The 15,348-nt window shown below is 51.4% G+C and overlaps 1 protein-coding gene across 1 annotated transcript; it reads left to right on the top strand.

The window, feature by feature from the left end:
• Positions 1-224: 224 nt before the first annotated feature.
• TOPORS (TOP1 binding arginine/serine rich protein, E3 ubiquitin ligase) lies at positions 225-4,720 on the top strand. The gene is made up of 2 exons (XM_086479489.1): positions 225-386; positions 1,542-4,720. The coding sequence occupies exons 1-2, from the start codon at positions 225-227 to the stop codon at positions 4,539-4,541; spliced, it is 3,162 nt and encodes a 1,053-aa protein (XP_086335615.1). The 3' UTR covers positions 4,542-4,720.
• The last annotated feature ends 10,628 nt before the right edge of the window (positions 4,721-15,348 follow it).

Below are 15,348 nucleotides of genomic sequence, written 5' to 3'. Positions count from 1 at the left end.
TGCGGGACCATGGCGGTCTCGTCCCCTCCTTGTCCTCCGCTCAGCAGCGCCTCCGCCCGCCGGCAAGATGTCGGCACCGGGAGCGGAAGTGACGCCAGAGAGCAGCCAGAGAGCAGCGTTACAGTTCCGCTCCCGGCAGACAGCGCGGCGGCCTGGCGCTGCCCCGCTGGTGGCGGGGGACAACCGTTCCCGTGGCAACGCCGCTCTTGCCGCTGCCGCCGCCGATGACAGAACCGTTCCGGCGCCTGGTGGAGGGCACCCGCCGCCGCCCGCCGGGGAAGGAGCGGCGGGAGGCTCCCGGCTCCGGGCGCTGCCGGCCGCGCCACAGGCTGAAGGCGGCCGCGGCCCCGGCCCCAGCCCGCACGGGAAGCGAGGGCCCGGCAGCGGTGAGTGCGGGCGGGGGGGCCGGGAGCGGCGCCAGGCCTCGCCGTTGGGCTGGCGGCGTCTGGGCCGGCGTCCCGAGATGAGGGGGGCGGGAGCTGGGCGGGGAGGCGCCCCGCAGCGGGCGGGCGGGCGGAGTCGCACCGCGGGGGACGGGGGGCGGTGTGTTCCCTTTCCCGCCCCCTCCCGGTGCGTGTGCCTGTGACGCCCTGTGCGTGCGCTTGTGACACCCGCTGCGTGTGTGCGTGTCCCCGCAGCGTGCCTGTGCGCTTGTGGCCCACAGTGCATGCGTGTCCGCGTGTGTGTCGGTCGTCCGCACGGCACACTTCGTGCCCGGTGTCCCGCAGGCGGTTGCGATCTGCTCCTGGGCTCGCTGCAGGAGGTGGGCTAATGAGTTTGCAGTATCACGGTAACTTACTTCCACTGAATTATAATGCCTTAGGATAATGCCGATACCCAAAGTAATTTCAAAATAGATGGATTTACTGCTAACTGTGCTTGACAGCCTGACGAGGTACAAAGTCGGCGTGTACCTGAGGATGGGTGTAGGTATGGTACCTGGCAGTTTCTGCTTCAGTCATAAAATCAAAGACTAATTTTGGCCGGAACACATCCCTGGAGGTTGTCTAGTCCAACAAGCTGTATGTGGTCCAGCATGAGTGCTCAGCAAAATGCCAGCAGAGGGTGCAGGAGCAGGACAGGCCCAGCAGAACTTGGAAACTGGTAGTTTGGTTCAAGTGCAATTACTTGTTTTAACTTTTTTTCTTAAAGGACAGGACTGTTCTCGTGTTTTTCATGTGTAAATGCTGGTCTGTTTGGGAGTGTGTTTCAGAGTATACAATGCTAATCACAAACTTACTGACCACGTCAAAGCAGTTATTTATGAGTGGGAAACAAGGCAGAGGCCTGCCTGTTACCTTTGTATATGCCAGCATGGTCCAAGCTCTGTTTAAATCTTGCAACACTGAAGAGCCAGTTCTTAACTGTGCAGAGAAATCAAGCAAAGTAGTTAGGTTGTGCTGCCTCTTTGTTCAGTGTTCTCTCAGGGCTAATGCTGGGTTTTGCAGCCTTAAAGGTGACGGTTGCAGGCTTCTGTGTCTAGACTTTAACATTTTTATCTCTCTGAGATAGCAATGATCTTTTGTCTCTGTCTTTTGTAGAACATGACTTCAGCAGATAAGGAGTTTTCAGAAGATAGCAAATTTTCACCAAAAGCCAGCACCAGCAAGCTGCCAACAGATGCGTCTCCTGACTCTAAATGCCCCATCTGCTTGGATAGATTTGACAATGTTGCATATCTAGATCGCTGCTTGCATAGGTTCTGTTTCCGCTGTGTCCAGGAGTGGTCAAAAAACAAAGCAGAATGCCCTCTCTGTAAGCAACCCTTTTTTTCCATTTTCCATACAATTCGTGCCGAAGATGACTTTAAAGAGTACATACTCAGCCCTTCAGAAAATAGCTCTTTTGCCAGCCCTGATGGCCGGAGGTTTCGTTACCGTACCACCTTAACAAGGGAACGCCGCGCTCGCCGTTCACCTTCCCGAAGGACGCTGTCCCCTAACGGAGTATTGTTTGAAGGGTTGTCAAGTGAACCAGTGCGGCAGAGAGATGGAGAGATTCAGCAGATGATAAGGAGGCTGGCCTCAAGGAGGCAGGCTAGCGCAGAGGGCAGACCTCTGCAGCAGATTCAGGAGGAGGACATGATCAACTTCCGCAGAGCCCTGTACCGTACTGGTGTGCGAATTCGTAGTATTCAGGATGGTGGCCGCTATCGAGACATTTCAGCAGAGTTTTTCCGCCGCAATCCTGCTTGCCTCCACAGGTTGGTTCCTTGGCTGAAGCGAGAACTTACAGTCCTGTTTGGTGCCCATGGATCTTTGGTTAATATTGTGCAGCACATTATTATGAGTAATGTGACCAGGTATGATCTGGAAAGTCAGGCCTTTGCGGATGATTTAAAGCCATTTTTGCTGAATCGGACTGAACACTTCTTACATGAATTCGTCAGTTTTGCCCGTTGTCCTTTTAACTTAGATGCATATGATCAACATGCCAATTATGACTGTCCTGCGCCATCCTATGATGAAGGAAGCCACTCAGACTCGTCAATTATTACAATATCTCCAGATATGGCATATTCTCAAGGGCCAGATAACAGCTTGTCTGTGACTGGTCTTGGTCAGGCCCCCTGGGACGATGAAACTCCAGGGCCTTCGTATTCCATTTCAGAAGAGGTCCGTGCGAACGTAGCTTCTCCCCTGGAGACGTCAGAAAGTTCTGATGAGGACGCTACTACAAAGAGTCGAAGAACCAAACTGCAGAGTCAATTACAGGCTAACGGTGACTCGAACGACAGTGACTCTTCCTCGGACAATTGTGTTATTGTTGGGTATGTTAAGCCGTTAGCTGAGAGGACACCAGAAGTGGTTGAGCTGTCCTCAGACTCTGAGGAGTCCATCAGGGAAGAGAAAAGGGAAGATATGAAGAAACAGCAGCCAATCCAGTGTCACAGCTGGAGTGATAGTGAACGAAGCAGGAGTTTCTCGCCACCTTCCCCCACATATAAGGAGGATGTAGGTAGTTGTAGAAGCTGCTTATCTCCTGCAGTTGAGAAGACAGAGCCAAAAGATGATGAGAAGAACAAATGTAAGGTAAAAGATCTGTCTCCACAGGACCTGAGCTGGAGCCCCTCTCCAGGGAGTGACACAATATGCTTCCCTTGGAGTCACAGATTGTCTCGAAAGGGAAAGTCCAGGAGCCCACAGTCCTGTTCACGGAACAGCCGAGGCAGTCATGACCATTGGTCCAGGAGGGATCATCATAGCAAAAGCCAACTTGAAAGGAAACGATCGAGAAGCAGAGATAGTAGCAAACATAGGAGCAAAAGAAGCAGCAGGAGGTCAAGGGCTCATGACACCAGAGCCTCTTTAAAAAGCCAGAGAGGCTCTCTAAGTCGTGAAAGCACTCCATCCAGAGAAGTAAGCAGATCACGATCACGTAGCAAAGGTCACGGCAAAAGGAGATCCAGAAGCAGAGACAGTGATCGTTACTATGTAAGAGAGAATTATCAAACTAGATACCAGTGGGGTTATGCTGTCTGTAGTCAAAAGACGTTTGGAGATGGCTATGAATCCTCCAGCAGGAGGAGGACTCGGTCTAATGCTTTCTACTCAAGGCAATCTGCTAGTCCAGAATACAGGATACGGTCATTTATTGAAAGAAGAGATCCGCATAGCCAGAGGGGTCTCCATGAGAGACACTATTACTGTTATGAAAGATGCAGGTCAAGGAGTCGATCAAGAAACAGATCAAGGACCCCTTCTGGAGGAACTGACAGAATGAAAAGTGAAAAGCCTGGTGGAAAAAGGAAGTACAAAACTCGCCACTTGGAGAATGCATTCATGGAGAGCACAAGTCTAGAAAGAGAAAATGAGCCCAAGAAGACTTTCTCAAAATTCAGTGACTGCTACAAAAATGAAGATAGCCTTTCAGACAATCGAACAAGCAGTGAGACAAAGCGTAAGAAAAAGAAAAAAAAGATGAGAAGTCCAAGTGTGGAGATAGTCTATGAAGGAAAAGCGACAGACACAACAAGGCATCTTAAAAAGAAAAAGAAAAAGCATAAGAAGAAACACCGGAAACATCACGTGAGTAACTCAGCACGTTCTTCTCCAGTGGTGATTACAATTGATAGTGATAGTGGCAAGGAGCCAGAAAGTACTGAATGTGACAGCAGTATGACTTGGACAGGCACAACTCAGGTGAATGAGAGGGAAAACGAGTCTCCATCTTCTTTTCTGGGAAGGACGGAATGTGAAGATGTTTACAGAGTTGGTGAGGAAACTGCAGGAGCAGCCAAAAAGTGCAGTATTCCTACCAGAAGAGCAGACTTAGGTGATGGCATTAGAAATCCTGATGTCAAACTTCAAGAAACAGCAGCTGATCAGAGTCTTATCATAGCAGATACCAGCAGTAACACCCCTGCCACAGAAACTGTAACCAGCTACGTTCAAGAAGCACCAGCAGCGCCTTCCAGTCAACTGCCTTTCCCCAGGCTTTCTTTCCTAGAGTGTCCAGAGAGACAACCATTGATACTAAGACTGCCAAAGAGACTTGTCAACAGATCCTCTTGGTTTGATTTCCCAGAAGAAAAAATGTAGCACACTTTCCACAGAATGCTTCTTAAAATCGGGTATTTGTTTGAACTACTTTTCCCCCCTTGAGAATAAAAACACCGGATGTGGTTTCTGTATGTTAAAAGATGTCTGGGAAATGTGTAAAACCTTTGAATGTGTATGCACTTTTAAGTCAAAGAAGATAGGATATTGTTAGTGTGTAATTTTTGAAGTTTCTCAGAAGACTGGAAGTTTTAATTTCATAAAGCCATCCTGTATTCTTGTAGTATGTAAAATATATCCACAGAGTATTTCAAAGTTTTGTTTAAAACAAACAACAAAAAAGGAGCCCAAACCAAAAGCCAGAAAATGCATTTTATAAGTATTGCTCTTCTCAGACAAAGGAAAAATTGCTTAGTTCACAGGAAATTTGACAAGACTTCCAGTAATGTAAAGTGAGCTATGTCAAAACCCGAATAAAGCAATAAGACTGTTGGGTTATTTTTTTTTTAATTAATTTAGATGTGTAGACTGTGTTTTTCGCAAACAGAGCATTTGTCTTTTGGTTTTGGGTATACCAGTAGAGACCATTGAATATTCATGCTGTTAGGAGTACTCCAGGTTGGAAGGGACCTCTGGAGATCATCAGGTCCCAGGCTTCAAGGAAAACAGGAACAACTTTGATCAGATTGCTTGGGATTTGTTCAATTTTGAATATTCCCAAAGCTGAGTGGACTCTTCGTGCTACCTCTTCTAATGTGTGAGTATTCCCACAGGAAACTTTTTTCCAAATTTCTTCTTTGTGTTTCCCTTGTTGCAGTCTGTGTCTCCTGCCTCATGTCCTATTGTTGTGCAACTCCCGAGGAGCCTCTTTTCCTCTTCTGTATGCCCTGCCACCACATACTTGGAGACATCCGTCTTGTCTGTAACCTTGGCAATAGAGCAGCTTCTCCTGACTTCCTTGCTTTAGGCAACATTTCACCCACCTCAGTTCACCCTAGATGTCCTGCTGCATGTATGTACAAGGTGCGGTGCTCAGGCAGGGTCTTGTTCTCCAGGTTTGGGCCTTTGTGGGCACAGCAGTAGCTCTCAGGGCTGAACCAGGAAGTTGCCTTCTATCTCTCCTGTATTACTGCCTCCACAAGTACTGCCTCCATGAGTGGTGGGTTTGACCTCGGGTAGTTGCCTGCTAGATTCCCACCAAGCTGCTCTGTCATGTACCCTCTTCTGCAGGATGGGGAAGAAAATATTATTGGGAAGCTTGTGAGTTGAGATAAGGACAGGGAGATCACTAAACAATTACTGTCACAGGCCAAATAGACTCAGGGACAATTAATTTATTTTTTTGCCAATTAAAAATTGAGTAGGATGATGAGAAACAATGAAAAAACTAAAATCACCTTCCCTTCTGCTCAGGCTCAACTTCATTGCTTCCTTCCTGACTCTTCTACTATCTTCTCCCCAGTAGTGCAGGGAGATGGGGAATGGGGCTTGCGGTCAGTCCATAACACTGTCTCTGCTGCTTCTTCTTCCTTACACTGTTCCTCTGCTCCAGCATGGGCGCCCCACAGGGTCACAGGTCCTGCCAGAAAACCTGATTCTGCGTGGGCTCCTGAACACAGGCTGCAGCTCCTGCCAGGAGCCTGCTCCTGTGTGGGGTGTGCATGGGCTGCACCTTCCTTCAGGGCATCTCCACCTGCTCCGGCATGGGGTCTTCCACAGGCTGCAGTGGGGGTATCTGCTGCACTGTGGTCCTCCATAGACTGCAGGGGGACAGCCTGTGCCACAGTGGTCTTCTCCAGGGACTGCAGGGGAATCTCTGCTCTGGAGCCTGGGCCACCTTGCTTGTCCCCCTCCTTCTCTGACCTGCAGGGCTATTTCTCTCATGTATTTCTCACTCCACTCACAGCTGCCCTTTTCACAGAGGCACCACCAGCATGGCTGATGGGCTCAGCTGTGTCCTGCCGTGGGTCTGATTTGGATCCAGCTGGAACAGCCTGTGTCGGGCATGGGACAACCCCTGGTTTCTTCTCACAAAGACCACCCTGCAGCACCTCTTCTTACCAAAACCTTGCCACATAAACCCAGTACACCCTGGCTTGAGAGATGCGGATCCCACGTGTCAGCTGTTGGTTGTGTGTGCAAAAGTAGCAATGAGCACATCTGGCAGCACTGAAGACTCGGTATTTAAATCCCAAAGTTGGTCATTTCAGCAAGCTGCTGAACATGTATTGCAGTCCTCTTCATTACCTGCAAGGGATGGCTGTTTCATAACCATGCTGGATAAAAAAGGCAACACCACACCTAAGGTTTTCTCAGTTCCAAATGTACTATCCTGTCTGGGGCATGGAGGATTTTTGGAGAGGTTGTTGAGCCATTTGCTGCAATGGCAGAGAGATGGAAGGACTGGCACAAGAGTGAGTGTTCTCACAGAAGGCTGGTGCGGAAGATCAGTCTTTGGGGCTGGTAGAGGAGGAGACTGTGACTGATGTGTACAGAGCTCTGTATTTGCCAGGGTCTGTCCAATCAGTGTTACTGACCACTGATCGTGGAACCGGAGGCACTACACCCAAGGGAGGGTAACTGTTCCTGATACCCAGGCTGGAGCTTCCACTATCAGGGACCTTGCCAGTGTTCTGGAGGAGCTGCTGTCTAGACTGCTGCTGTCTGTGCTGCTGTATGGACTGAGGTGAGCTTTGTAGCTTCCTAGGGTGACAGAGGCAGAGGGAGCAGGACCTGGCCTAGGGTGGGGAGTGGCCACCTCCCTGCCTCCCCCAGCCCCGGAAGAAGGATTTGCAGGAAGCGCAGCCTGTTCATGTGGGTGGCCATGGGCCGAAATGTTATTTTTTGCAAGTATGCTCGCCAGGTGAATGATCTTAAAAAAAAAAAGCCCCTTCACCACTTTGCATTTTTCACAGTGGCTATTTGGATAGGGAGGACAACTTGCCGTGGGTCTGATTTGGATCCAGCTGGACCAGCAGGAAGGCAGGCTGGTGGCCCATGAGCTGTCCAAGGGCAAAGGGTGTCTCCTTGGCTGACGGCTCCTGCGTTGGGAATCCCATTCCTCCAGGGCCTCTGTTCTGCCAGCTGGGGACCTGCACACCAGGATGGGTGTAAGTGGGATTGCACCCAAGGGTGTGTGGGTGCGGGTGCTTCCTCTGGTTTCCCCTGTGCTCTGCTGCAGCGGACGCACTCAACCTCCTTAACCAAACTCACAGCAGTTTGGTACTGGCTCCAAAGGAGGTAAAGGCCTGAATTGTATTCGGGCCAAAAACTCCTCAAGGAAACCCACAAAGGAGCAGAGTGAACACAGACCGTTGTGGGTACAAGGAGTCTCGTGCAAATGTTTCCCCCTGTATGCAACTTGACTACAAGCCAACGACTTTATCCCATAAATATGCTATGACAGCCTAAGCGAGCCTTTTTTGAGCTCTCCCTGCTAGGCTGCATGGCTGCATAGGGGTGACCTCCAGCAAGGAGGTCTTTTACCATCCACAGATTGGTGGATGAGCCCAATTTGCATTCTCCCTGAATGGCAACTGGACTGCACGCCAGGCAACTCTCCCCTTGAGCAGGGATGCCTCTCAATGTTAAGAGATTATTAGTTGTTCAGCTCAAATAAGTAAGTTTTAAATGGAATGAATCACTCAGTGGTATAATGTTGTGTGATTTAGTATGCTGTTTGCATAGCTTTGCTTAGCAGGAGTAGCTAGATTTGCTGAAGCCTTAGGCCGCAAGCTGTAAATTTCCACTTAGATTTACTGAATGTGTACCTACTTAGACAAAACAGGGCCTCCAGGACCTGCATAAATCAGAAGACAAGGAGGCTTCAAGGCTACAACTACCAACAGCATGTAGGAGCCGACTTGTAACTCCCACAGACAAAAGCGGCCCGAGCGAAGAAGGGAGAGGGAGGGGCAAAGGCCGTCCTGAGTCTTGCCCTTAAAATGTCTCAAATGGGACATTAATTTGGCATAGTCGGCAAGATACTCTGTGAGAAGTGGTAGAAGGCTCTGCGAAAGGGGATATCAGAGGGATATCAGCCAGAGGAGTGCTGCAGAAGGGACAACTGATTTTCAGTAGAGACCGAAATCTCTGGCAGGAAGTCAGGGCAACCCGGGATGGGCCTGAGTTTGACTGCTCCCCACTGCTGAATTTGTGAAAAGACTACAAAGCTTGCCCTACGCCCCAAGGGCGGAGCTGGGCCAAGGAACACTGGCAATCTCCCGTGGTTATGGCAGAGTGGATAACAGACTTGACAAAATTGTTTTAAGCCTGGCAAGGGAAAAGCAGTGGTATGTGATGTCCTGGGACCTGCTTTAATGGCCACCCAGAGGGACAACTGTGTCATAAAATGGATGGAGCACCAGGCTACTGGGTCCCTTCAGGAGTTGGTTAAGAGTCTCCAGGGTGAATTAGCCACGTGTCCTGGGTTACAGTGTAAAATGTGCCAAAAAAAAAAAAAAAAAATTCTATTACCATCTTCAGGAGCTGTTGAGACCAGGTGGGGCGGTGCTCCCTGCCTCCCCCCTCTGGACTGTCTCCTGTTAATGGGCACAACAATGCCTTATCGCCTGACCCATCGGTAACTCGCTCCTGGGCTATCTCCTGTTAATGGCCCATCAAGGAACTGCCTCACGACTCCCCATCCCATTGTGAGATGCTCCGCCCGGGGAGGGGGGGGAAGGAGCCAAGCAGTCCATGCCAAATAAAAACGGAGATTTCGAACACCCTAGCAGCCTTCTTCCACTGGATTCCCAGAGGAGCTTTTCCCCCCACTGGAGTTCCAGAGGACAAGAGCTACCTACCTACCACTGGACCTTCGGAGGAAGACCAGACTCTTTTCCCTGATAGCTACTTCAACAGAACTACATCCATCGCTTCAGGAGGACTGCAGCCAGCATCTTATCGGACTGCTACTGCCACCCTAACAGGGTGTCAGGTTGTATTTTCTGACTGTCAGTGTAAACCAGTGAGTTGTTTGTTTTTTCCCTGCCTTGTGTTATATATATATATATATATATTAGTAAAGAACTGCTATTACTATTCCCCATATCTTTGCCTGAAGGCCCGTTAATTTCAAAATTGTAATAATTTGGAGGGAAGGGATCTAGATAGATTGGAGCATTGGGCAATCATCAATGGCATGAAATTTAACAAGTCCAAGGGCCAGATTCTGCACCAAGGGTGGAGTAACAGCAGGCACAAGTATAAATTGGGAGAGGAGTGGCTGGAGAGCAGTCCTGCAGAAAGTGATCTGGGGATGGTGGTTGACAGCAGGCTCAGTAGGAGCCAGCAGTGTGCCCTGGCAGCCCAGAGGGCAAACAGCATTCTGGGGTGCATCAAACACAGGATAAACAGCCAGTCAAAAGAGGTGATTATCCCACTGTATTTAGTGATGTTGCGGCCTCACCTTGATTACTGTGTGCAGTTCTGGGCCCCACAATTTATGGAGGATGTGAAGGTCCTTGAATGCATCCAGAGGAGGGCAACACAGCTGGTGAAAGGGCTGGAAGGCGTGTCCTGTGAGAAGCACCTAAGGACTCTATGTTTGCCTAGTTTGAAACAAAGGAGGCTGAGGGGTGACCTCATTGCTCTACAGCTTCCTGAAGAGGGGAAGTGGAGAGGGAGGTGCTGAGCTCTTCTCCCTGGGATTCAGCGACAGGATGTGTGGGAATGGTTCAAAGCTGCATCAGGGGAGGTTCACTTCTTTACCGAGAGGGTGGTCAAACACTGGAACAGGCTTCCGAGACAGGTGCTCAATGCCCCAAGCCTGTCAGTGTTCACAAGGCATTTGGGCAATGCCCTTAATAACATGCTTGAACTTTGGTCAGCCCAGAAGTGGTCAGGCAGTTGGAGTGGATGATCATTGTAGATCCCTCTCAACTGGTTCAGGAAGCCGGGCACCACGGGGCACACGTGCAGCAGTGGGGGTGAGCTATGTAGGGGCAAATGTGCCCCTGGGGCGGCCATGGGGCAGGCGATGGGGCTCGGGGAGCCCAGAGGGTGTCTTTCTTGAGGGGCCTGGGCATTACTCTCTCCCCCCCTCTTCTCCATTTTTCAGTTCAAGATGCCCTTTGGCAGTGCTGGGGCCAGCGAGGGGGAGCAGCTCCTCGTTCATCCTCAGCTCTCCTCAACCTGCCGCAGACAGAGGGTGGAGCTGCCCCATCTGCCACGATGCTCAGGAGACCATCACCTTCGTGCAGCTGTGCCAACACCAGTTCTGCCTGCGCTGCCTCCTGCAGTGGGCAGAAAGGACACCAGCCTGCCCACTCTGCGAAAGACCGATGGAGACACTCAAGTTTATGAGCGGGGAGAAGATGACCACCTAGAGCACATCATCATGCCCCTCGCACAGCCATCGGTTGCCAGCAGCCAGGCAGGCAGAGCTCCAGGCTGCCTGGCCAACAGCAGCCCCCATCGCCCCGTGGTGACCCCCCGTCCTCTCCGCAGGGGACGCCGTCCCTGAAAAGCCCTACTGCTACAGGCTGGATGGGGAGGTCGTGGTCCGGCGGTTGCCGTCTGACCTCGGGGAGCAGACAGCACCGCCGGCCCCTGGCTGCTGCATCGATGTCGTGCACCGGTGCAGCGAGGAGTCCCGGAGGCGGCTGTGCTCCTCCCCGGCCGAGGAGCAGGACAACGGCCCTGGGCCCTGCACCCAGCCCCAGCGCCGCCCGGCGGGGGGGACTCCCCCCCCCACCGGGCCTCCTCCAGCAGCCCTGCAGGCCCCGACGAGGAGGAGGCAGCCGGCAGGCCTGAGGCCGCCCTCCGCGGGGGTCCCGGCCGCCCCCCATCCGTGCCCGTCCCTGCAGGGCCGGAGCCCCCCCGGGAGGAGCCGGGGGAGGCGGCGGCGGCTCCCTCTGCCCAGGACTGCAGCCGCCGCCCCTCCGCTCCCGGCCGGGGCGGGGACCGCTCGCCCGGGGGGCCCTGGCGCCCCGCAACGAGGAGGGCCCCCGGCCCCCAGGGCTCCCCCCAGTCCCCCAAGAGGCCCCCCCGCCGGCGGCACTAGGCGGGCGCCCCAGGGGCTGGTGAAGCAGGGGCTGAAGGGGACCAGCAGGCTCTCGTTAGTCGCCTTAATCTACTTATTAGAGAAAGAAAATCAGGGCATCAAGACCCCAGGATAAGTCTCGGTGTCGCTAACGGCGCGGGTGGCGTTGCCGTCCCCACCCGGGCTGCCTTCGGTGCTGCGCCCACCTTCCCTCTCCGGGGTCGGCCGCAGCCCGGGGCCGGCGGGAGGGAGCAGGGGTACGACCGCGCAGCCCGTTGCCGGGCCGGGGGTGGGATGTCAATGCTGACGGCTCCCCGGGTAGCCCGGGGGCTATTCCTGTGTTTCTCCCCCCACGGGGGAGTTCTGCTCAGCCCCGGGGCCGGTGTTTGCCGGCAGGGGGTCTCCGGGGCCTCCCTGCGCCCCACCGCTCTTCGCCCCTGGTCTGGCCCCCTCCGCGCCCCAGGGCCCTGCTCCCCTGCCGGTCCGCAGCCCCGTGGCTTGGTGCCGCTCTCGTGCCTCCTGCATGCACATGTGGTTTTTTTGGACATACGAGAAAGACCTGAAAGAAAGGAGGAAAACAAAAAACCCACTGGATGGGCTGGCATCTTGTAAGATTTATGAACTGCTAAATTTAGGAAAGTCATTTTGCTGTTGCTGGTGTATTGCAGGCTCTTGTGCAAGTCACTTGCTCTGTGAGAGCATGTACAAGTAACATAAAATAGGTTCAATTAATCTTTTTAACCACTGAATTCACTCTGGATAAACAAAGTATGTATCAAATGATGTGCCCTAGAAAGGTAATCAGCCTTATAAAATGCTTCCTTTCATCATCAGGGAGATGTTCCACCCCCTTAATCACCTTTGTGGCTCTGCACTGGACTCTTTCTAGTGGTTCCCTGTCCTTCTTGGACTGAGGGGCCCAGAACTGGACACACTGTTCCAGAGGCGGTCTCACTAGGGCAGAGTAGAGGGGGAGGAGAACCTCTCTTGACCTACTGACCACACCCCTTCTAATACACCCCAGGATGCCATTGGCCTTCTCGGCCACGAGGGCACCTTGCTGGCTCATGGCCGTCTTGCTGTCTACCAGGACCCCCAGGTCCCTTTCCCCTACGCTGCTCTCTAACAGCTCAGTCCCCAGCCTATACTGGTACATGGGGTTGCTCTTTCCCAGATGCAAGACTCTACATTTGCCCTTGTTGTATGTCATTAAATTTCTCCCCGCCCACCTCTCCAGCCTGTCCAGGTCTCGCTGAATGGCAGCACAGCCTTCTGGTGTGTCAGCCACTCCTCCCAGTTTTGTGTCATCAGCAAACTGGCTGACAGTGCCCTCTGTTCCCTCATCCAGGTCATTGATGAATATATTGAATAGTACTAGTCCCAGTACCCCCGAGGGACTCCACTAGATACAGGCCACCAACTAGACTGTCCCATTGACCACAACTCTCTGACTTCTTTCCTTCAACCAATTTACGATCCACCTCACTACCCGATCATCCAGACCACACTTCCTCAGTTTAGCTGTGAGGATGCTGTGGGAGACAGTGTCAAATGCTCCATGTCCATCTTAAAAATGTAAAATGACAGTTCATAATCTAGGCTCTGACAGTTCTCAAAGGTTGTTACCTAGTCTCCATGAATACTGAATCAGAATTAGTTAGCTGAGAGTAATAAAAGAATGACGAAAATTTATGGTATCCTGGGCATCTGCAGCAGAAGAGTGTCTCAAGCCGTAGTTACAAAATACAAACACCTGAACAACTGTTGTATGCGCATCACCCCACCTGGGCTATTTCTTTTTAATAGCATTTGACAGATTTATTTTCTGTGAAGGTTGTGATTCAGGCAGTGTGACATGTCCATCCCACCTCTGTCTCAGACTGTAGGATTGTCTGCACTGAGACCAGGAAGAATCAGCTTTCTTCTGCTGGTTGAGATGCTGTAGTGACGCTATCAGAGCTGACGTTGCATGAGCTGTCAGTGTGCCCAGGCAGCCAACAGCATCCTGGCCTGTATCAGAAATAGTGTGGCCAGCAGGAGCAGGGAAGTGTTCGTGCCCCTGTACTCAGGACTGGTGTCTTGGTTTGAAAAGACAGGTGTCTGTGGAGGAAGGCAGGAGCCTCCCTTGAAATGGAAAGTGCAACCCCCTTCCCTCCAAATTATTATAATTTTGAAATTAACGGGCCTTCAGGCAAAGATATGGGGAACAGGAATAACAGTTCTTTACTAATATATATATATATAACACAAGGCAGGGAAAAACAAACAACCCACTGGTTTACACTGACGGAGTCAGGAATACAACCTGACACCCTGTTAGGGTGGCAGTAGCAGTCCGATAAGATGCTGGCTGCAGTCCTCCTGAAGTGATGGATGTAGTTCTGTGGAAGCAGCAATCAGGTAAAAGAGTCTGGTCTTCCTCCGAAGGTCTAGTGGTAGGTAGGTAGCTCTTGTCCTCTGGAACTCCAGTGGGGGGGAAAAAGCTCCTCTGGGAATCCAGTGGAAGAAAGGCTGCTAGGGTGTTCAAAATCTCCGGTTTTATTTGGCATGGACTGCTTGGCTCCTTCCCCCCCCTCCCCGGGCGGAGCATCTCACAATGGGATGGGGAGTCGTGAGGCAGTTCCTTGATGGGCCATTAACAGGAGATAGCCCAGGAGCGAGTTATCGATGGGTCAGGCGATAAGGCATTGTTGTGCCCATTAAGAGGAGATAGTCCAGAGGGGGGAGGCAGGGAGCACTGCCCTACCTGGTCTCAACAGCTCCTGAAGATGGTAATAGAATATTTTTTTTTCCTTTTGGCACATTTTACACTGTAACCCAGGACAACTGGTTAGGCCGCACCTCGAACACTGTGTGCATTTTTGGGCACTACAGTATAGGAAAGACATTGAGGTCCTGGAGTGGATCCAGAGGAGGACAACAAAACTGGTAAGGGGTCTGGAAAACAGGTCTTATAAGGAGCACCTGAGGGAACTGGGGTTGTTTAGCCTAGTGAAGAGGAGGCTGAGAGGAGACACTATTGCTCTCTACAACTGCCTAAAAGGAAGTTGTAGTGAGGCCGGTGTTGGTCTCTTCTCCCAGCTGACTAATAACAGGACAAGATGAAATGGCCTCAAGCTGCACCAAGGGAGATTTAGATGGGATATTAGGAAAAATTTCTTTACTGGAAGAGTGGTTAGACATTGGAACAGGCTGCTCAGGGAGGTGGTGGAGTCACCATCCCTGGAGATGTTCAGAAGACGTATAGATGTGGTGCTTAGGGACATGGTTTAGTGGTGGGCTTGGTAGTGTTAGGATAATGGTTGGAACTGATCATCTTAAAGGTCTTTTCCAACAAAAATAATTCCATGATTCTATTCAGTCTCAGCTATGCATGCTTCCTGGCAGGCAGATGATGTTCCCCTGAATTGGGCAGCAATTTCCACAGCAGCAACAGCATCACAAATATCTGTTGTCTTTGCAGATGGATGGTTTTCCACTTTGTTGGTTTTACCAGTGGATGGTCAGAGTCTGGCCTTGTAGCCTGAAGGACCAGGCCTGTAGCTAAGGCCTAATTGCTTCTAACCCTTATCAGACATATAGCAAAGGCCTAATTGCTTCTAACCTTTTATCTATTGTTTGGGGTTTTTTTAAGAAATAGATTAACATTTGTCAGGAAGAAGCTGAACCTTGAAATTACGTCAGAAATAATGGTAGAGAGAAAACAGCTCAGTAACTAGTCACTTCAAGGCCTGTAAATAAGTCAAAACATGGGCTTAGATGTAGGAAAGGGGTGCCTCCAGGAGCATCCCTATCTTCCTCAGTGGTTTGGTGTCAGTGGTGGGGTTTTGGTAGCGGGGGAGGGGGCTACAGAAGTGGCTCCTG

This window comes from Leptosomus discolor, chromosome Z, assembly GCF_034619465.1.
Source record: "Leptosomus discolor isolate bLepDis1 chromosome Z, bLepDis1.hap2, whole genome shotgun sequence".
Classification (NCBI taxonomy): domain Eukaryota; kingdom Metazoa; phylum Chordata; class Aves; order Leptosomiformes; family Leptosomidae; genus Leptosomus; species Leptosomus discolor.
The sequence above is the reverse complement of the archived record's forward strand: the minus strand, read 5'-3'. Positions and strand labels throughout refer to the sequence as shown.

Excerpts from the sequence above, each read along its gene's own strand:
- TOPORS (XM_086479489.1), top strand. The coding sequence starts at position 225 with ATGACAGAACCGTTCCGGCGCCTGGTGGAGGGCACCCGCCGCCGCCCG. Across the intron at positions 387-1,541 it reads GAAGCGAGGGCCCGGCAGCG|AACATGACTTCAGCAGATAA; the intron begins GTGAGTGCGGGC and ends TGTCTTTTGTAG.